The 21232-nt window shown below is 40.1% G+C and overlaps 1 protein-coding gene across 1 annotated transcript in view; it reads right to left on the reverse strand.

The window, feature by feature from the left end:
- Window positions 1-21232, reverse strand: part of iqch (IQ motif containing H) — a 32248-nt gene that overhangs the window by 8471 nt on the left and 2545 nt on the right. The window contains exons 6-16 of the mRNA XM_036585182.1: window positions 18068-18167; window positions 17255-17403; window positions 16589-16744; window positions 14346-14888; window positions 13266-13332; window positions 12038-12121; window positions 10991-11169; window positions 8321-8593; window positions 7454-7642; window positions 2677-2797; window positions 2222-2508 (exon numbers count right to left, since the gene is read on the reverse strand). Of these exons, the coding sequence (XP_036441075.1) occupies window positions 2222-2508; window positions 2677-2797; window positions 7454-7642; window positions 8321-8593; window positions 10991-11169; window positions 12038-12121; window positions 13266-13332; window positions 14346-14888; window positions 16589-16744; window positions 17255-17403; window positions 18068-18167 (2148 nt within the window). The remainder of the gene's footprint in view (window positions 1-2221; window positions 2509-2676; window positions 2798-7453; window positions 7643-8320; window positions 8594-10990; window positions 11170-12037; window positions 12122-13265; window positions 13333-14345; window positions 14889-16588; window positions 16745-17254; window positions 17404-18067; window positions 18168-21232) is intronic.

The following is a 21232-nucleotide window of genomic DNA, read 5'->3' on the forward strand; positions in this document are numbered from 1 at the left end:
TTAACACATCAATGTTGGAAATTCACTCGCTATCAATTCATTGAAATTCATGCAGTGTAACAACACAATTAAAGCTCTAAAATGACCACGCGTTGTTAAGATGTCGCTACTATGACATCAAGTATGTGCATAGCCCAACAAGGCCACTGTAAAAAAACACCCTCCATATATGTGCGAGTTACAGCAGTTGCCCACATTGTGTGCTTCTTCAGGGGGCTTTAGGATCCGTCAGCACTGAGTAAACGTCTTCTGTCTAAGCGGCTTTTTACAAGCTCTAATGCCCTTTACACTGGAGGAGATCAGATCGAGGAGCTCCCCCCTGCCCTGCGTGCCCCAACCGCGCTGCCGCTCCAGAAGGGCAGTCCACACACCACTGCTTCAGCGTTCTAAACACCCAGCCTTTCCATCTCTCAACAGGGCTCTCAAACATTTGAGAAATCGTGGCAGGCTTTTGACTAGAGCCCCTTTCCTGCTGACAATTACACTGAGAGTACGTTACTCTGCCCTCTAGTGGCTGTCGAGGTTGGATCAAGGAGGAACAGTGAGACCGGACAAATGCATATTTGAAGCCTACTAGATTATCAGCATATGACATTACTGTATTTTAAATGAGTAATTAATTGTTTAATTTAAAAGTAATTATTCTAGCTAGTTATCATACAGTGAAGGCACAAGTTGATAGATCTAACTAATTCTGGAGACACCAACTTACAAATGTGACAAAAAATAATACAAAAAATTCTGGGCCAATAATCAATATTTCTATTTGTTGATAATGAGGCCTTCGCTGACAATAACTTCAATGGATACATCAGAATTTATACAAACAGTGTAAGTTTTGTTAGTGGTAAAAGAAGCATGAAGTGTGCCTGTTCTTTTGGAACATGGAGTAATTATCACCACATCAGCACTAAATAATAACTAGATATACTTAATATACTAATATACTATACAATTATTGTAATTTTAGGTAACCAACCCCTTACTCTGCAGAGCCCACATTTCAATTATTCACTCACTTAACTACATAACTTACATATTAGTTTCATAGTAGTTACCGAATAATTTGTTAAAATTCATTATTAGTCCGTCTGCCTTTTTAAAACCAATATTATCACACACATAAAAACCCTAAATGAACAACTGACAAGATCAGTAAGCTGAAATTGACAGTTTTTTTTTACTTCAAAGACACATCACTCTGACTCATTCTGCTGTGGCTCGGATCCCTCTAGTGAGTTTTCTTTTTTAATTAATTTATGTACTTAATGCTGCAAGACAAAGTCTGGCATGAATGCAATTTCAGTTAACTTCTATCTGCTGCCCTGTCTCTGTGTGGAGCCTTTGAATCTCACAGAGAATCTTAAATGGACTGTTTTATATATTATATATTATATATAATATGTTTCACTGCTAATAAGGCTACGTAAAAGTGATGTGTTGCCATGTTTTAGGTTTAAACCTGAAACAAGACCAACAGTGACGGGTTAATGAATGATTTGGTGATACTCAAAACTATAAAACGTTCTATTTGGTAACTAGTCTCAGACACTGCCAGAGCTCTCTGTGTCTGATGAAGTGAGACCTCCTGTCTGACAAGACACAAACCGGCGCATGGCTGGGGTGTTGCAGGGTCAGAGGCCAAGGCCTTAAACGGGGAATTAGTTTATTGACACAATAAGACCTGACAGTTTATTAGATGGCCTTTTGCCACATTAGCTCCTCTCTCTTTTGGTCATTCTCTTTGCTTCACAGTTCCCAAGGGAACCCTCTAGGAGCCATCCATCTACCCAATAACATCCCTTTCCTAACACAGTAAATTGAGCACTCACACCAGCAAGGTGAGAGCCGTAATGGCAGTAAAGTGTTACAACCTCTAACCGGATAGAACCGCATGTCTGATCTCATCCCAACAGCTTTTGGATACGGCTTTGTTTCCTCCAAGCTGTAAAATCGACTGTTGACACTGACAAGTCAAGCTAACTCTGAGTGTTCTTATGCTCAATGGAAGGATCAAGAGAGGTAAGTGTTCCCGGACTGGTGTTGAGCCGAGGGCTCTGTTAACCACTTGACTTAGGATGGCTGGTTTTAGTATCTTAAATGAGCACTGACAATCGTATTTTGATATCTGTTTAAATTTTAGGTGACAGTATTGGAATCCCAGCTTACTAATCTTATGTAACCAGTCTGACAAGAATTTGGAGTATCAAATCTCTCTGACCTGCTGTTCCAGAGAACTGGGTTCCAGGAAGGTGACCAGGTCCAGTGACAGGTAGCCCAGTATACGCCGCTGCTGGCAACTGTGGCCCACACGCATGCAGATAGAGTACAGAGTGTCGGAGCAGACAGAGGTTTGGGGCACAGTGTAGCCTGCCACCTGCAGACCACCAGGTCCATGCAGCTGGTCTCCACATGACAGCATGTGCACCTCTCCTCCTGGCTCCACCAGCAGATCCACTGTCAGGCACGTCACACTGTCTGAGGAAGGGCAGGCCTCAATCACGCCACCTGAGAGAGAGAGACAGAAAGAGGAATGGAGACAAAGACAGAAAGAGAAAATAAAGGTGGTAACATTAGAAGACTAATGTGATATTATTGGAAAATCCTCATTTTTATCAAGCAGACTACTAGTAAAAACTAATTTCTCAGTGTTTCATAGGGGCTGGTAGTGCTCACCTTCTTTGAGGAAATGCTCTAGGAAGCAGGTCCAGGTTGGGTAGCAGGATGTGTTGAAAGGTTTGGCATAGGAGGCCAGCAGAGCAGGTACTGCCTCCAAAAACTTTATCAGCACTGGCTCCTAAGAGAGAGACAAAAGAACAGTTAACTCTACTGGAAGCAGTAAATCTACCATGAACACCTACAGACACATCATATACATAATATTGTACTGGATATTTTATGACTCTCTACTCAGCTATTTCTAACCTTACCATTTTACTTTTTTCTAACCTTACAAGTAAGAGGTAAGGGTTAGGTGTAGAAATTCTTAGTACAAATACAGCACTATGCAAAAGTTTAAGATCCTTTATTTATTTAATTTAAAAAATGGCCATTAGGTACAAGTACAAGGAGGGATTTCTGAGGAGATTAGATATAAGATAATCCACTTGTATAATGAAGAGGTAAGTGAAATAAGTGAAAACACAGAAGTTTCCAAAACCGAAGTTCAACAAATTATTAAAAGATTCCTCCTAAAACCATGCAAGACCACTAAAACTGTCATCATCAGATAAACAATACTTAAAGTACTTTTAAATCTTGGAGAGAGATGAGAAAATCAAGGTTTTTTTGACTATCCTTCTGTTGTGAGAAGACAAAGCTATGGGTCTTAAAGGATGTGTATCTTTCAAGAGGCCGTTACTGAGAAAAGGAAATAGACAAAAAAAAGAAGAAAATTTGCTGCTGATGTTCTCAGAACAATGGACTGACCACCCCAGAGCCCAGACCTCAACATCAGTGAATATGTTTGGGATTACTCAGGTTGCGAGAAGCAGAAAAGGCAACCAACTTCTAAGACTGAACTTTGGAGTTGCGGAAAAATGTCACTGAAAAACTGAAAGCAAGTCTCCCGAAATGAATGGAAGCTTTAATAAAGGCAAAGCGTGGCCATACTTAATACTTAAAAATTGATCTTTAGTTGCTGAAGCGTCTGTGTAATGTTCTACTGTTCTAATGTTGTACTTAATGGATTATTTCATATGATACATATAATATAGAAGACATGTATAACCTCACGTCCTGATAGTCTACCAAAACAAGTGTGTGTGTATGTGTGTGGTGATTGACAGCCATTTACCAGCGTGTCACAGTTGCCTAATGGCTTTAACTGAAGGCAATAGTGACTGCGCCGTAACTGCACCTGCCCCCAATAAGAACAAGCAAGCAGATAAATACCTATGCAAGCCAATCAATCAGCAGATCAATCGAGGACAGTTACTGATCAATACAGCCCTTGTTTCTGTATCTAGAAAAGGCCATAATGGCTTTGGCACTTGATTATGTTGTTAACTGCACAGTTTGACTTTTCGGTGAGTGGTTGTTAAAACCTGTTGGTTACTGAACATATTGCTCACTGGAGTTCTTAAAACTGAGTAAAATTGGGAAGGACACCAAAATGATTTCAGTGCACAAGCTGAATACAAATAGAAAAAGGAGCTATGGAAAAAAAAGTCTTCTGTGGAAAAAAAGACTTTCTCTCACCCTGTACCGAAGGATACTTCAATTCTACTCATCCTAAAAGCATAAAATTACTTAGTAAGTCCTGCCAGCTGAAGTAGTATATTTGGTATGTTATAATGACAGAATAATGCACACCCTTCCTCTGTAAATTTTTTTAGCATTTTCTGTTTCAAGCACATAGTTGCTAAAGCAAATGTGTTACTACTAACTCCACCGAGCAGGCATGCGAGAGGAGAGATGAGGACTTTGATATTCCAGTCATGAAACAGCCATCATCATATTCAAGTACTGTAAGAACCAGGGTCAATCGCTGCACAGTGATTTCGCCCCGCCACAAGCCATAAAGCACACAATGGTGCGGCAAAAAGTGTGAGGAAACGGCCCCCCGTTCCCCCCGAAAGAGCACGTGCACTCTGAGAATTTGCCAATGCACTTTCGTGCGAACAGCGGGGTAGCAGGGAAAGCGCGCGAGAGGAATTTTTTGCCATCCTTTATTTCGACTTAAACTGCAGGCTGTGCTGTGTGAGAGGATTCGAGCCTTGCTTGGCTTCCACATAAAGATGAGCGATCTGACAATAGATAAATAAAGTAGATATACACTCTGTGATTGCTGTTTGATCTCTCCATTACAGAGCGGAACGTTTCCAGGGGACATTTTGTTTTATAGGATATTCAACAGCAGCAGTGAGGATGTGGCCTGACTGATTTCATATTCATATGCCATTTTTTTCGTTGCTTTGAACTACAAACAGCTGCATTTTTGAGACAAACTTTTCTAAGCTAAATTACAAGTTGTTGACAACATCAACATGAGCCATGGTATGGAAGCCTGTTCCCACCAGAAAATAATCAACTGCTTCTTTTTTTCCTTCACTGTTTCTGGCAGTAGTATGTCAAATCCTGACTTAGTATCTCAAAATGTTTGCATAGTGTCTCAAAACAATGACTTGCTAGGTCAAAATAATGACTTATTTTCTTGAAATAACCTATTAAACTTCAAGAAAGTAATTACTTCTATATAGTTTCTACTATGTCATAATTAAAAAAATATATCATTATTATGAAATACTAAGTAAAAATTTTCAAAATAATATGTCATTATTACTCAGTCAAAATTTGGACATACTGTTGCCGGAAACATAGAAGAAAAAACTTTTTCTCTTTTTTACTTCTCTATCTGGCAGGACTTGACTTTCATAACATCCAACTGAAATGGAAATTAATTATCATTTTATTTTACACACAAGAAACTCAGTCTTGTGAAGGTCAATATTTTCCAAATTTAACTTAAACCAAAAGCTAGAGAAAGCATCACCCTCCAATCAAAACTCAAGATTTTCTAAGCTCATCTCCACATGGACCAAATAAAACAAGTAGCATAAAGACTGTCCATCTGTTGATGCTATTAAGTATAATTTCCTATTGTGTGTAATGACCCATGTGCTGGCAGTATGTGCGAGTGTGTAATGTGTAATGTATAGTACGTATGGCTGCATGTAGCTGTTGAATGGGGCGCAATCTACATGTCTTTAACTCTGCTTTTCTGATTGGGGCGAGAGCCGAGAGGGTCACTCCAGGCTGGGATACTGTGCCTCGGGACATAGGCCTCCCATACACCCTTCAAATCTTTGATTATAAACCCTGCGGCCTCCGATCTCTCTTTGGGGCGACTGTGGTTATTATTCTAAAGGAGCACATGGGCCCTAGTATATGATATTCTCCATGCATTTAAAGAATCGTAGCACAATTAATAATTAAACAATATACACGACTCTCGCAAATAGCGGGTTCCTTGTGGCTCTATATATTCCAGACTGACAGAACATATTGCAGGAGATATAGTACTGAAAAACTGTTCCCCCAGAGATTAGAGACAGCATGTCAAATTATGTCGTGTACACTAGCGTAGATTAATGGAGTTACTATTTAGAAAATTTAAAAAAAAAAGATCTTCAATCTGTGCCTTCAGAATATGAGTATGCAGGCATATGTTTGAGCAGACAACTTATATGTACTAATTCAATCACTCATTGAACATAAGGCGATATTTACCCATTGTTCCTCAGAACACACCCTGCAATTAAACAATTAGAGGGATAATGCCGTATCATAATATTTCAGCATTTGCTGTTCGAATTTACTGGATTACAGTCAGAAAGATAAAATGCAGAGGAACGAGACTGTATCACAAACAAATATGCAAATACTCCAGCAGTAAACATAGCTGTTCACATTTAGCAAAATTCATGTTCCTGGCATGAGAGGCACTTAAATCAGAACAAGTGAATTAACAGCGCTGAATGAATACAGAACTGTAGAAAATGGATGACACACTGGAGTAACCCCTGTGCTTGCCGTGCTGTTAGCAGGGCTTGCCATTGATTAAAAGGCTGAAGTGGTGGAATAAAGGCCAGCGCTGGCTTCCATATGGCCCTGGAGCCCTAAGGGTGCAGGGCCAGCTCATCAGGCCCCAGCTCCCTCGCCTCTCTCAGGGACCCCAGCTGGTGAAGAGCCCCCCTCCTCCCCATTTAAACCTCCTTCACTTGCTTTTGCCATAATGGAGCTTGGCTGGGCCTCAACCGCTTACCCCTGTAATTAACAGCGCCAGTGCCGCCACAATTACAGCCCCTTGCTCGGCCTCCGCGTAAATTAGGGACTGAGCTAATTGCTTAGAGGCAGGGCGCTAGGCCTCCTCCTGGCCCTGAGATAGAGGGATAAAAAAAAGCATAGAATAAAAAGCTAATGCCAGGTTTTGCTCACAGCCCTTATGATGATAACCTTGTAATTAGTTTATACAAAGCTTACGGTTTAATGGCAAAACACTGTAATTAATGTGTGACAGAAAATCAAAAACTCCATTATATGCCTATGAGGGATAAAGAGCAGAAGCCAAGGGAGCTGTGTGTAGCATTAGAAGCATATCAAATCAATGTGTAGCTGCTTAGCAAATGTGCTTGTATTGATGGGAATTAGAATACAGACCAATATGTTAACACTCAACCATCCCCAAAAGACTCACTGTAATTTTATACAGATTTGGACTACAAGCTCTCTTTAGACAGTTCATATACATTAAAGTGGCAATCTTGCTGAGATAAAAACATGTCCTACACACAAATTGAATACTAATACCAGATTGGAACTGAAGCACTGCCATTGTTGAAGCTGCAAAACAAAAGATAACACATACGCTAATACACAGAAGGTTCGTGTCCATAAAGCAGAAGCGGACAAGTGTATCACCTTGGGATGAGAGAAACAGCAGAGCTCTTACCTGAGCCCAGGCCATCCTCCAAAGCTGAGGTCCGTGACGGTGATACTGTTGTAGGGCCCAGGGCCGGAAGCTCAGATGAGGGACATCACAGTAGGCTATACCGCGACTGCCCACCTCTCCGTCCATCTTAAAAAGCCAGCACTGCACATCCAAATGATCTGTCATCAGCTGTGCCAGACATTCATGCAGCTAAGAGAGGCAAATACACAAGATTTTTAAACATATAACTTCATGTAGAAAATTCAAGATTAACAGTTATTTATATTATCATTGTTATTTTTATTATACAAAGTTATTTACAAATAGAAACAACAGACATCGTGAACGTAATCTGTAGCATCCATATGCTTGCGTGACTTGCATGGATGCAAAGAGAAGCACAATATCTGTTGCCTAAAAAGCCTGCCCCTTTGCATTCAGCTATATGCTGAAGTTTTATTCGTTTTTATAGGTCACTCACTGTGATTTGGTACAGTCATACTCACTGTGAACTACACATAGACAGGTTTGCTTAACTTTAATGAAGACCCAGATGCAGTCTGAGTGGATTAAGAGACGTTTTGGGCATATATAGTTTGGGTGACTATTAGCTTCTAGTGTTTGTTAGCAAAGTTAGCCTCGTAGCTCCAGCACTAAACTAAAGAAGCAAAATTTGGACACCAAACATGTCTTGGCTGAAGAAATTGGAAAATTGTGTAAATTATATTTTCCGCTCAACGTCACCATCACCTATATGCCAGCATCACATTTTCATCATGGAATTTTCTCTGTTATTCCACAGCTATTGAAGACAACAACAAGCAAAAACCAGTAAACATTTTCTTATACAGAAACCTTACAGAGTGTCTGTGCACTTGTCAGACAAACCTGCTGCAATGTGTATATGTCACCATGTCCCGGGGGCACGGTGACCCCAGCGCTGATGAAAATTCTCCTAACTCCAGACTTGGTGCCGTAGAGCTGGGCCACAGCAGGCTCTGGTCCCAGAATCGGCACTCCTAACTCATCAGCCACAGCCAGGTCATCTATGTGGGGGACTCCGCTGACTAAGTAGGCCTGCTTGCCCTGGATTAGGTTCTTAATGCGGCGCAGTGTGTGTGGGCTGTACTTCAGCAGCGTAGAGACACACATTTTCTGGCTCTGGAAGAGAGAGATACTATACAAATAGGTGCTCAGAAATACATTCAAGGATACTTAACACATAATGAATGGTTGCTTTGCATTACAGAGGAATATAGCATATGTCCTTCTACAGCTTTGACTGAGTAGAAGGAAATGCACCATCTATACATGATATATATGTGTGAATTCAATTCAGTTAAATTTAAGCATATTCTACATAGAAGTGTAAAGTATATTTACACTTTTATTTACATGTATTCTGTTAGTTTCAAGGTGCAGGGATGTCATCAACAGTAATAACTATAAAAATAAAAACAATATACCATGCTATGCAAAAATCAGAGATTACCCTTCTGCCATTAAGTACAATTTATTTATTTTCTATGAAATATTACGGAGGAGACTAGATATAAAGATAATCCACTTGCATAAGGAAGGGGAAAGTTAAAGGAAAACATGAGAAATTACAGGAGTTTAAAAAAATATTAAAAGATATTGAGAAAAAGGACTCATAACAACCGTGCAAGACCTGGTAGAGCAGCAAAACTGTCACCATCAGATAACTGGTCCTTAAAGCTTTCATCTTTGACAGATAAAAAAATAATCAAGCTCCACAACTTCATCAGGTTTAAAAATATCTACAGGTGTTTGTGTCCATCCTTCCACTATAGAGAAGAGAACTCTGCAATAGAAACTCTGCTATGGAAACCCATTTCATGAAGCTCCAGAGGCAGTTTGGAACTCTGTAGTGAGTGATACAACAGAGGATAGGTGCTACATTCTTGGTGGCCCTGCACTGTGAGTTTGCATGGTCTACTGCTATGTGGTTGAGCTGTTGTTGCTCTTAGATGCTTCCATTTCACTTAACACTTACAGTTGACCAGGGCAGATCTACCAGGATGGAAATTTCACAAACTGACTTGTGGCAAAGGTGGCATCCCATGACAGTGCTATTTTTAAGTCACTGAGCTCTTCGGTATTACCCTTTCTATTTCCAATGTTTGTCTATGGAGATTGCCAGGCCATGTGCTTGATTTTATACATCTATTAACAATGAGTGTGGCTGAAACACCTGAAGGGGTGGTGTCCACATACTTTTGGCCATATGGTGTATGTTTTCTGTTTTTTTCCTGATGCTGAACAATGAATAACTTGTACTTAATGGCCATTTTGACTGGAAATTAAGTAAATGAATATGACGCATAAACATCAATAAATACCCTGTATATATTTGATCTAATTGTTTTTGTGCACAGATCTATCCCCCAGGTTTCTGTGTGCATAAATAACTGTCTTTTCTGCTCCTGCCTCTGAGGTCTGAGTCATCCCCTTTTGTCTGTTGCTGTAATTTATGAGTATGTACATAAACACACCGGGCCCATTAGGAGCAGCCGGAGGGGTCATGACCTCGCCTGTACTCCGGCAGGTTCAATTGATAAAAGACAGCCCCTGCGCTCCCTCCTGCAAGTCTTTCCCACACGCTAAGCGATGGGCTCCTTGGGACTCGCACTAATTACTCCACATCTGTATTTATTTGATCCGTGTGGAGTTCTTCCTTCTGTCACTGGCATGCCGTGCTGGCAGCCTCGGCGAACAGTGATTCATCCCGCTGACACGTCTGGCAGAGTTTACACATGCCGGTGAGCTGGGGAATCGATAGGGAAAAGTGAGGAGGACAACCTGGTGCCCACGCGCTTAGCTTCAAGCTAACAGCAGGCAGTAAATAAGGCTATAGTGCTGGCTGTTGTGTAGAGGCAGGCAAGGCCGCTTACACTGTATCGATATGCAGTAAAGACAAGGAGTTAGATCGAACATGTGCAAGGCCTGGCCTGCTAAGCAGCCCTTTGTTTAATCAGGGCCTGAGCCCTCTGCTATTAGATATAGGATTGTGCTGTACATTGTAATACAGGCTCTCGCATGCACAGATGATTTGCAGGAGCAATTAAAACAACAAGAGGTAACCTTTACCCTGAGTAAAAGCCATAGCAGCAGTTCATTCATTATTTATGTTTTAATCTAATGTCCTTATTTATTTATACGCATTTCATAAGCACTTATAAAATGTTAATAAAAAGATAGATGCATTTTAAAACAATCCCCTCAGATAAATGTAAGGAAAACAAAGTTCATCACTGAGATTTTGGTGCATAACCAAGAGTGGTGACATGAATTCTTGTACATGTAACAGAACAAAACAAAACAGTTTAGACACCCCCTACAGGACACAAAGAGGATTGCTGGAAATTAGACCTGGCCTGTAATAGCAGTACTTAATTTGATGCCTGAAATGTAACCCAGCCACTTTTTACAGTTCACATCTGTACCTCAGAAGCATGAAAGATGTGTGACCAAAACACCTTGAAAGCCAGTGTATGTATGTTAATGTACATGCATGTGTGCAGCAGTGCACCTTACTCGAAAGTGCTGGTATGCCTCTGGTGTGAGGATGGTGAAGCGTTTGGTACAGCTAGCTGGAAGAGCTGTGGGCTCTCCTGTCTCCACAGCTCCCTGCAAGCCCAACAGCTGAGTGTAGTAGTGTAAAAGGTCCTCTCCCAGCTGTACCGGACACACATAGATCACCTCCACATTCTCATCTGGGGATAGTGCACACAAATTAGGAAATACTTCTTTTCAGTCTTATGTATCGTCTTATGTGAGTTAAATATGCATTCATTGGAAAATTGGGCACTGTGCAAAAAAAAAGAAGCCATCATTCATTTATTTAATTTCCAGCATTAGCAAAAAGGACAAGGCTAAATAGCTTATTTCAGGATTTAGTGTGTCCACCTTTAATATAGCTTCCATTCTTTTTGGGAGAGTTGCTTTCAGTTTTTCAAAGAAATCTGCAAGGATTATTTTCCACACCTCCAAAGTGCAGTCAGCAATGTTGTGGTCTGGACTCTTGTTCCATTGTTATGAGAACATTAGGAGCTTCTATGTTTGACTTGCAAATATTTTTGTCTTTTTCCTTTTCTCAATATTGTCTTCTTGACAGCTACACATCCTTTCAGACCCATAGCACTGAGTTGTCTTCTGACAGTGGAAGGATGGACAGAAACACGTGTGGATTTTTTCAGATCTGAAGTAAGAGTGGAGCTTGATTTTTTTTTCCTATCTCTCAAAGGTGAAAGTATTAAGTACTAATCTATTAGTATTAATCTGATGGTGGAAGTTTTGGTGGTCTACCAGGTCTACCAGAGTCTCATTTTCTTTGTATCTTTTAATAATATTTAAACTCTAATTTTGGAAACTCCTGTTTCTGTTTGACTTTCCCTGTGCTTATGCATGATAATTTACTTAAATGAATTATCTTATATCTAATCTCCCCAGAAATATCTGCTGAAAAATGAATAATTTGTACGTAATAGCCTTTGTAAAAGGTAATTAAATAAATGAAGGGTTATCACTGACTTTTGCACAGTACTATATTTTTTATCAGGTGGTCGTTATTGCAGCTTGTACCTCTAACATCACATAGGCGACCCATCTGTGTGTTCTGCAGTATGTTAAATCCTCTGAGACTTCGACGCTGCTGCTCTGAGTATCCTACACACACACACACACACACACACACACACACACACTTCAGTGCCTCTAATGCGAGACAGACAGATCTTGTCCAGATCTTGAAACAGACTGCTCTACTTGAAGTGCATAAATGTAATCAAATGATTAAATGCCTCTGAACTATCAGAGTGTGGCAATAAAAACAATAGGGTTCAACTTCTTAATTATCCAAGCTCACACAGCACTCTCCTTAGCCACCCCCAGTGTAAATACAACACTCCATCTGCTGCTAATTACCATTCACACTCTTTACTTTATCATCTGCAGTACCCACTGAGCGCAGGTCACAGCCCAGACAGTTCTGGCTGAAGTTTGCCTACTAATTGCAAGAAACCCAATGTATATTCTATTTTAGCTACATACAAGTGATATATATATAACTACTGGTGTTTGAAACCTGTTTTTAGTACAGAACAGTAGTCCTGAATAAACTCTGTTGTATAAACTCAGTCCCTAACTATATGTCTAAAAAAAATAAAGAATTTTCTATTCTCTATTCTAGGGAAACTTGCAGAGGCACAGGGGTGATAGGAAGCAGACATCTGAAGTGTTTTTTGCCTCTAAAAGCTACCACACAGAAAGTTATTACATGACACAGTGACAAATATGTTGTCTGATGTCTGAGACATTGTTTAATCATAGTTTTGAGATAAGGTTTTGACTTGAAATATACTTCTTAAGGCAGAAAGGTACATGCGGGGCATTGTCCAGCAAAATAGTACCAGGTTTTAAGTTTTACCACAATCTTGATATTATGAATATTACATATAGAAACTCAGAAGACACATGTAGATTCACTAGTTGTTTTGGATAGTAAATAAAATGGCAGTATTTGTGTTACAGACATTGTGGCTCCTTTCACCACCACTGTAAAGAAATCTGCATAGTTAAGTTTCTCTACAATGAACCATTTTATGTCAGAATACAGTGTGGTGTGTGTGTATGTGAATGTAAATGATGATATGATGATGATAATAATGATGACATCAGAATACTCAAAATAAATTTATATTACTCAAAATGTTCCTGTCTCATTGACTGAGGTCTGCAGACATTTTAAAAAATCTGTAGAATTCCCGTTTATAGACAGAGATATTTTTTTCTAGTGATCAAGATGCAGTACCTAACGAGGGTACATGGATAATGGTCCTCCTGGAGGTGCTGAGGTGGCTCCAGTTGGCTTCCAGATACTGTCCAGCACAGAAAACACAGCAGAAGAATGAGCAGTGACAACCAACAAACTCATACAGACCTCACCAGCTCGGCAACATGAACACAGCAAATTACACCCATTTTTCTCTCTGGGCTTGTGGTGACAACCCAAGCATAAATCACATTCATTAAATCAGCTAAGTGCATACTTCAAAACATCTTCCCCATATTAATTCAATTAGCAGACTACATGATGCTTTCTGCCAAGGATAGATTAAGGCTTAATTAACAGAGTGTGACTGCTTAAAGGGTGGAAACATACACAAGCTTCTTGTCTGCTCTCACCGTGAGTGACGGTAAGAACAAATGAACGTGTGGGTGCTAATTAAGAGACATGCTACATTCATGAAGATGTTACAGGGATGACAGCACGGAAAAGACATCTGCTCTGACAAATGGAGATGATGATGCTTGGCGTGTGGGTGTGCGAGGACCACATAATCCCATCACTCAGTGCAAGTACTTCTGCACAGAAATTCCATTTGTTTCAGTCTCATTTAAACCATGGCAAAGCGGAGAAAAGATGAGCCTTAATTTATAGTGACTGGGACTGTTTAAGTTCTCTACTGAGCAAAGGTGAGCAATACTTGATGGCATTTTCAGGATATGCGTTATGCATCACAATATTTAGTTTTCTAGGGTTGAAACTAGACAAAATGCAACAAAAAAACAGCAGTGCAACTTTTAAAAGGACCACTACTAAAATCAAATGGTAAAAATAAATATATAAAAAAATAAGAAAACGACACAATGGATTCACATTATGTCCATAATCATTATCAACTATAATAATATAAGTTGCAACTACTTGTATTTTATGATATGGGCAGTTGTTCAATAGTCAAGAAGTACTGACAATACTCTCAATGTACTCTCTATAAAGTACTGAGACATAATTTATCACAACATCATTATATTATCAACGCCTACTGAGCACATCAATGCAATACAAGAAATACTAAGCTGGCGTATGTAAGTGTGTATGCCTCACCTCTGCCCTGCTGCGATAATTCTCCAGGTGGCAAAGGCGGGTTGCCTGCAGGCTCTTCCTCACGCGCCCCACCTGGGCGTGCAGCAGCCAGGAGATGGCGATGGTTCCGGCCGCCCATTTGCGCCTCTGCTTCTGCAGGTAGGCGGTGCGGGCCTGGTGGCACCTCCAGCAGGCTTGGATGCGCACAACGGCTGCTTGCCGGCCCCCCTCACCCTTGTAACGCTGGCCAGGCCGCTGCACCAACTCCCACACCTCTTCTTTGTTCTCTAGTGTCGAGAGGAGGTGCTCCATATCCCTACCACGGCAGTCCAGCTCGCAGCTCTGCACCAGAGCAACAAGCCATTCGCCACACACCCGTGCATGTGGCACAGCATACTCCCGCATCAGTCTCTCCAGCTGCCGCAGAAGCTCCACCAGCGGCCCCCAGCTCAGGCAGTAGTGCTCCTTAAATGCGCAGAAATCTGCCGCACATGGGTCAATCTGGCCTCCCACTATGCTGAAGCAGTGTTTGCTGACAGGAGCTGGTGGAAGCGCAGGAGCACACTGAGCACATACAAAACATACAGAGAGTGGACTGTGAACACCAGGACTTGAAATTAAGTATTTCAGTACAGACGTTTTTCTGTCACAATGTTAACAATATAAAGTAATATAAATGTATCATAATATAAATCCTTATTTTTATTAATACATGTTTATTATGGCAGTCTGTCAGGTGCACTGCAAAAAATGATATCTTGGCAAGTGAAAACATCTTAAATCTTGTCAATATGTCTAATATTTCTCATTTTGAGATTGCTGTTATAAGATCATGTAACTTATTTCTTGATGTTTTTAACTTGTTTAAAGTCATTTTATCTGGTGAATTCTATTGGCAGATAATTTTGCCTGTTTCAAGAAATAACACTTGAAAAAAGCAAAATTATCTACCAAAAGAATAAGACAATTACACTAGATAAAATGACTTAAAACAAGTAAACAACGTCTAGAAATAAGTCAAATCTTTTAATATTCAAACAGTGTCAAAATGAGAAATATTAGATTGACTAGGTTTAAGATGATTTCACTTGCCAAGATATAATTTTTGCAGTGCAACTGTACTCGCTGGTAACTATATGTAGCACTTCACATTCTCTGCACTGCAGTGACACTGGCATGGTGGCATGTCAGTTTGTGCTGCACTGTTACGAGTGGATCAGGTACAGCTATGTTACTGTTGAAAAAGACAGTTTCACGAGATAAATGACTAAAACAAGCCCAAAACATCGAAAAATAAGTTACATATTTTTTATTATTCTTGCAACATTTTCAAAATTAGAAATATTAGACGTCGATTAGATTTAAGACATTTTCACTTACCAAAATATATTTTTTTGCAGTGAATGCTCCATGACCTCCAGTTAATAAGATACTAGAACAGAGGTATTCAAACTGTGGGGCATTGCATAGGATAGAGTTCAGACAGAAAAAAAAACTGCAAAAACTAAATAATTAAACAACTCTGTCATAAAATTGAGTGGACTGAACCACAAAACACTGGCTGTCAAATCTGCAACAACCTCCTCTGAAGGACTTCTAAAAGCGTCATAAGATGCAGCACACCATATTGCAAAGGAAAAAAGCCATAGTGGATAGGAGAGATCCTTGTTCTCCCAGCATCTATCGACAAGTGTAGGGCACAGCTTGGCGACATCATAAAGATGAAAACCATGCTGCTGTCTGACACTACAGTGGCTTGGCGAACAGTAGATATGTCAGAAAATATCCACGAACAACTTAGTACTCGTATACAAGAGTCTGTATTCACAATCCAGCTGGATGAGGCTACAGATGTGGCAAATAATACCCATTTGATAGCCTATGTGATATATTGATTGTACTTGTGTCAACGAGGACTTTTTATTCTGCAAATCAGTTAAAGGGCGTGCTACCGGAGCCGATTTGTTTAACACTGTCAGTGACCAGTAATCTGATAAAAAATAATCTGTGTTCATATGTGCAGAATAGAGTAGAAGCTGTTATTGTCATTTATTTTGCTAGCCATTTAATAATAGACAATAAAAATTCTAAACAAATGGGATAATTTGATCTGTTTTTTAAATACATGTGCTGCAAAGTAGTTTGCATTTTGACAAGTTTGTTTTAGGAGGAAAGAGTTTGGATTCAAGTGTGAAGGGTGCAATGTTAACACCTAAGTGATATATAGCAAGTATAACCTACTGATACGATTTAGCTTGTAATACCTGAGAGTTGAGAGGTGTGAGTCGTGCTGGTCCCTGGGGGAGTTTGCTGTCAGAGGCAGCAGAGGGAGGCGGAGTGACGATGGTCCTTGTAGGCAGGCGTTCTGGGTGAGAGATTCTGGGGGCCTGCATGACATCCTTACTCTGACTCGTGTCTTTCTGTCGTTTTCTTACTCTTTCACACACACCTGTCCACAGATCATAACATCACATATGATCTACAGTCAAAGATGGGCTCTGGCAAGAGCTCCTTAAAAAATAAGCATATTTAATAAAGTGTGACTGATTGCTGTTATCAAGCAAGTGTATTTATTTCAACTCTGTGAGGAACAGAACCTTGGGAAATGTCACTGATTTCACTTTGGCAGTTACAAAAGAACAAAGCCATTGTAAGTGGATTCCCTAGCTAAGTCCCCCATACACTTCCAAAGAGACAAGTTTTTCTTTTTGTCCAGTCAAGCATTTTCACCTTTACTAGTATCTGACTAATGTGGATCATATTGTGTAAATCTTTGATGTGAACACAAATATCTACCATGGAATTTGGAGAAATAATGCTTAGCTTAAAATATCTATATTAAACATGTATATGTTCATTTCATAAACAATGATCACGCAATCCAGTTCACTAAGCTATAAAAGCTGTAAATACAGAACACTAGTATGAACAGGGAATATGGAATGTATCTGACCTATCTTATTGGGACTGCCGTCCTCTCTTTGGTGCAGGTAGGTCACCTTGGGTTTAACAGGAGTCCGCACCAAACAGAGATCAGCTGCTGAGGGTGGCAGACCTTTCTCTACCAGACTGGCAATGCCTACAACAAAAATAGATAAAAGACCATGAGTAAACCTGTGCATATTATCTATACAGTATATGTATACAGGTAGACCGTTAGAATGGATAGATAGTTGAATGAGTGTGTACTCAGTAGTGTTGAACAATATGTAATTTTCTAGGTCTTATTGCAATACTGGCCTTTGCAATAGTGATGTCTAGGGGAGCACAGAATTGGCAAATTTTGCTCCAAACAAGCGTGCTTCATGTGTTCACCTAGCCCACACAGAGTATGCTTTAGGTGTTAAAAAAAAAATAAAACAGCTACAAAATCGTCCACTGGCCAACAGGTAAAGAAATAATAATCAGCTATTAAAAATTCCTTATCGGTGCATATCAATAAGCTCTTGAACAAATCACTAAAAGTTTTATTAAGTGTGCTGTGACCAATTCTCACACATCTCACTTACCTGTGGGTGTCTGGATGAATCAAGGCATTCATGTCATCCAGTAAACATACTTTTGGCTACAATAATGCAGGCCAGTCTTTATTTATGTCACATCAAAGGTTTATTGATATGGTCTACATGTTACCATGCTTGTCCCAATCACAATATGCAGCAATATAATTATAGCATGGTATTTTGGTCCATATCGTGCAGCCCTAGTACTTAGATTCTTGCCTGCTCTCATGTCCTCTTCACAGAGTGGTGGTGGAGGGTAGAGGTGGCTGCCCTGAAAGCCTGTAGGTACAACAGCTAAGCTGCCCACCGTGGGGCCCATGACCACTTTCTGGGTTCCCACCTGGAGAGAGAGGCTCAGTATTATGCTCTTTCAGGAAACTGTACATTATTATGTCCTCCCTGTGGCCCATCAAACACTTTTTTTAAGTCATTAGAATTGTGTGACAGTGTAAACAATGGTAATTTCTCCAAAACAGCCATGAAAGACATTGTACATACACTACTGAATTGTAAAAATAGGCTCCAATCGATAGCACCGTGGTCTAAGGTCATAGGTGTTGTATTGAAAGTGTCACAGCAAGGGGTATTAAACGAGCGCCTTGTGTCTCGCTAAGGCAAAAAATGATCTGCCTGCAGGCTCCGCAGCCAAAACCAACAGCACATGGAGAACAGAACAGGAACACTCTCCACTCAATAGCTTGCTCATGGGGAATGCTATTAGCTTCGGGTCACTGACTAGATTTCTCCCTTCGAACAAACTTTGTTGTAAAAGGCTGCAAGACGGCCATCCATTAATCAGGCTGGTGGCAGCTTGTAGATGTCAAGAAATATGGTTTCTTCCTTTTCTTCCCCCCTCTCTCTTTCTCTCTCTCTCTCTATTTTGTTGGCTGCTTGAGCCCATGAATGTAAGTGCATTTGTGAAGGAGCGCAGTGATGTTGTGTGATTACAACCAACAGATTTTCCGCATTCATTAAAAGAAAGTTGGAGCTAGGATACAGGCAGTTAATGACATTGTAAACTAGCCAATAAGCCCCCTTCCCTCCAGCAATCAATCACAAGCTGGCAAAGCTTTCTGGAGACTCTGAGCATGGTTCAAACTGTTTATTTCTCTCTCGGATTCTCTCGAGTGAACAGCTGTTTGAGATCTACGAGAATTAAATTCCATCAGAGCAATGCCCAAAATGGTGCTACCTCCTCATCGCCGTAAAACAGCTCATGAATCAAAAGGCAAGAAGTGCTCCGCAATAATTCATCACAGAAACAAGTAATCAGGAGAAGTCCAACTGCTTGTATTATCGAGAAGATAATGGTGACTCTTGATAGTTTTAGCAGACGGGTCATTTTAATGACTACCAGTCAATCAGGCAAACTGCTCATTATGGACATAGAGGCATTACCTCAGGAAGTAATATCATTAAGCAAAGAAGCAGTTAAAAGGATGTTATCTACAGCAATTTTACAGCCTATCAGAACCAATGAAATGAAAATGAAATGAAAGAACATTCAAAAAATAAGGACATTGCTGTCTTTCACAAGTAGCTAGCAACTACATAAATCCTAGCATGGGGCATTGCGTTTGCTTAGTTTCAGATATTATAGAGGGCACACAGTGAGTGGATGAGGGTTAAAAATGAACATGGACCTCCTAAATCGCTCATTCCTTCTCCTCCAGCCTTTCTGGCCTGTCTGTTCTCACACCACTGAGCTCTGTGACACTCTACCAGTGCCCGCCAGGTGTGCGCTGAAAGGCACACAGCTGTGGAATCGGTACATGCAGGACGACAAACAGCCACAGCAGGAATGAGCAGTTTTGGAGCCGCTGAGGAGAGCTGGCGCAGAGGCATTGAAGGCAGTGGGCAGTGCGCCAGCGACCGTCTTATTGGCATGCGGGAACAGGTACCGGCACCTGTCCTGAGACAGCTGTAAAGCAGCAGCCCATACAACTGCAATCAGGCGCCGGCACCTCCTCCGAAGAATGCTGATGTGCAGCAATCTGCGGCTGTCCGCTCTCGCCAGCCAAGTCTACCATTGTCCACCGCAGCAACCTGACAGCCTCAGCCCCCTAAATGACAGGCACAGGACGACAGAGATAGAGGGACGAAGCAGACGGAGAAGGGGAAAAAAAGCCCTGAGCACTGAAACAAATGGTGACCTTTGAAAAGATTAATTTGTTTACCAACAAACGTTTTCAATGTCACTGCCAAAGCAAGTGACCTTCAATTCACATCTCCTGTTCGAAAGCATACTGACTAGAGTCATCTGTTAATACTGGCCTGCCCCGTCACTTACTTTGGAAAATCATGTGACATATGTTGGGTTTAAGGCTACAGTCAGATAAGATAAATTCCGGCCACCATCAAATAACTACTGGGAATCCATCTTAATTAGCTGCTGCATTGACTGTAAAATGGCTGGGAAATACGGAATAATGCGCACAATTGAATCGATTTCTTAACCTACCACATATCGTATACACTATTGGTCAAAAATTTAGACACACATCCTCATACAAAGATTTTCCTTATTTTTAGCCTTCTATTTTACTCAGCTTAGAATTACAGTCAAGAAATCAAACTATGACCTAAAATAAGGAATTATGCAGTAACCAAAAAAATCAAATTATGTTATATTCTTTTAGATTTTTAACAGTGGCCTGTTTTTAAAAAAGATCTTTGTATGCATTTTCTCAAGCATCTTCATGAGACGCCACGTGGAATGATTTTCCAGCAGGCTAGAAGAAGTTCCACATATGACAGCGTGAGACCTTGTTGGCTGCCGAAAACTATGTTTTTGAGGAGAATTCCAAGAAGAAATATTAATTAAAAATGTTAATTCTGAAAATAAATTCATATATTGGCATGACATGCTATTTATATTTGTTTAGGTGACAACTTTTCAAGCCTTTGAGCATTAGCCTGTCAAAAATGGGAAACTCCACAACATTCTGACATGAGTTAGTAAAATATACTTTCAGTTTTCAGAATTTTAGTCTAACTTCATCAATGTTTTGCCTTAATGGGAATAAAGTAATAGTAAAGTAATAGTAAAATGTCAGTTTAAAAGTGCACTCTCAGTAAAAAAAGTACTAAATCTTACATAAATCTAAATACTAATCTTCAGTTACGGAACACAATATTGCCATATTTCATTGTAATTATATTTTTTAGTTGCATTGACTCCATACACCCTGTCTTCATGCCAGGTTTTTTATTTATCTATTTTGAAATGTTATGAAAAAGCATAAATGTGGATAGTAAATATAGTGTAAATTTAAAACTCATCTAAAGAACACGCTGTTGTACCTTTGAGGGTTCATTTTCATTGTTTCTATCTTTTTCTGTACCTGTACAGTACCTTTTTCCTGACAGTGTACTAAAAAATCTTCATTATTTCAAATGTCTTGA

This window comes from Colossoma macropomum, unplaced genomic scaffold (genome assembly GCF_904425465.1).
Source record: "Colossoma macropomum unplaced genomic scaffold, Colossoma_macropomum, whole genome shotgun sequence".
Taxonomy (NCBI): domain Eukaryota; kingdom Metazoa; phylum Chordata; class Actinopteri; order Characiformes; family Serrasalmidae; genus Colossoma; species Colossoma macropomum.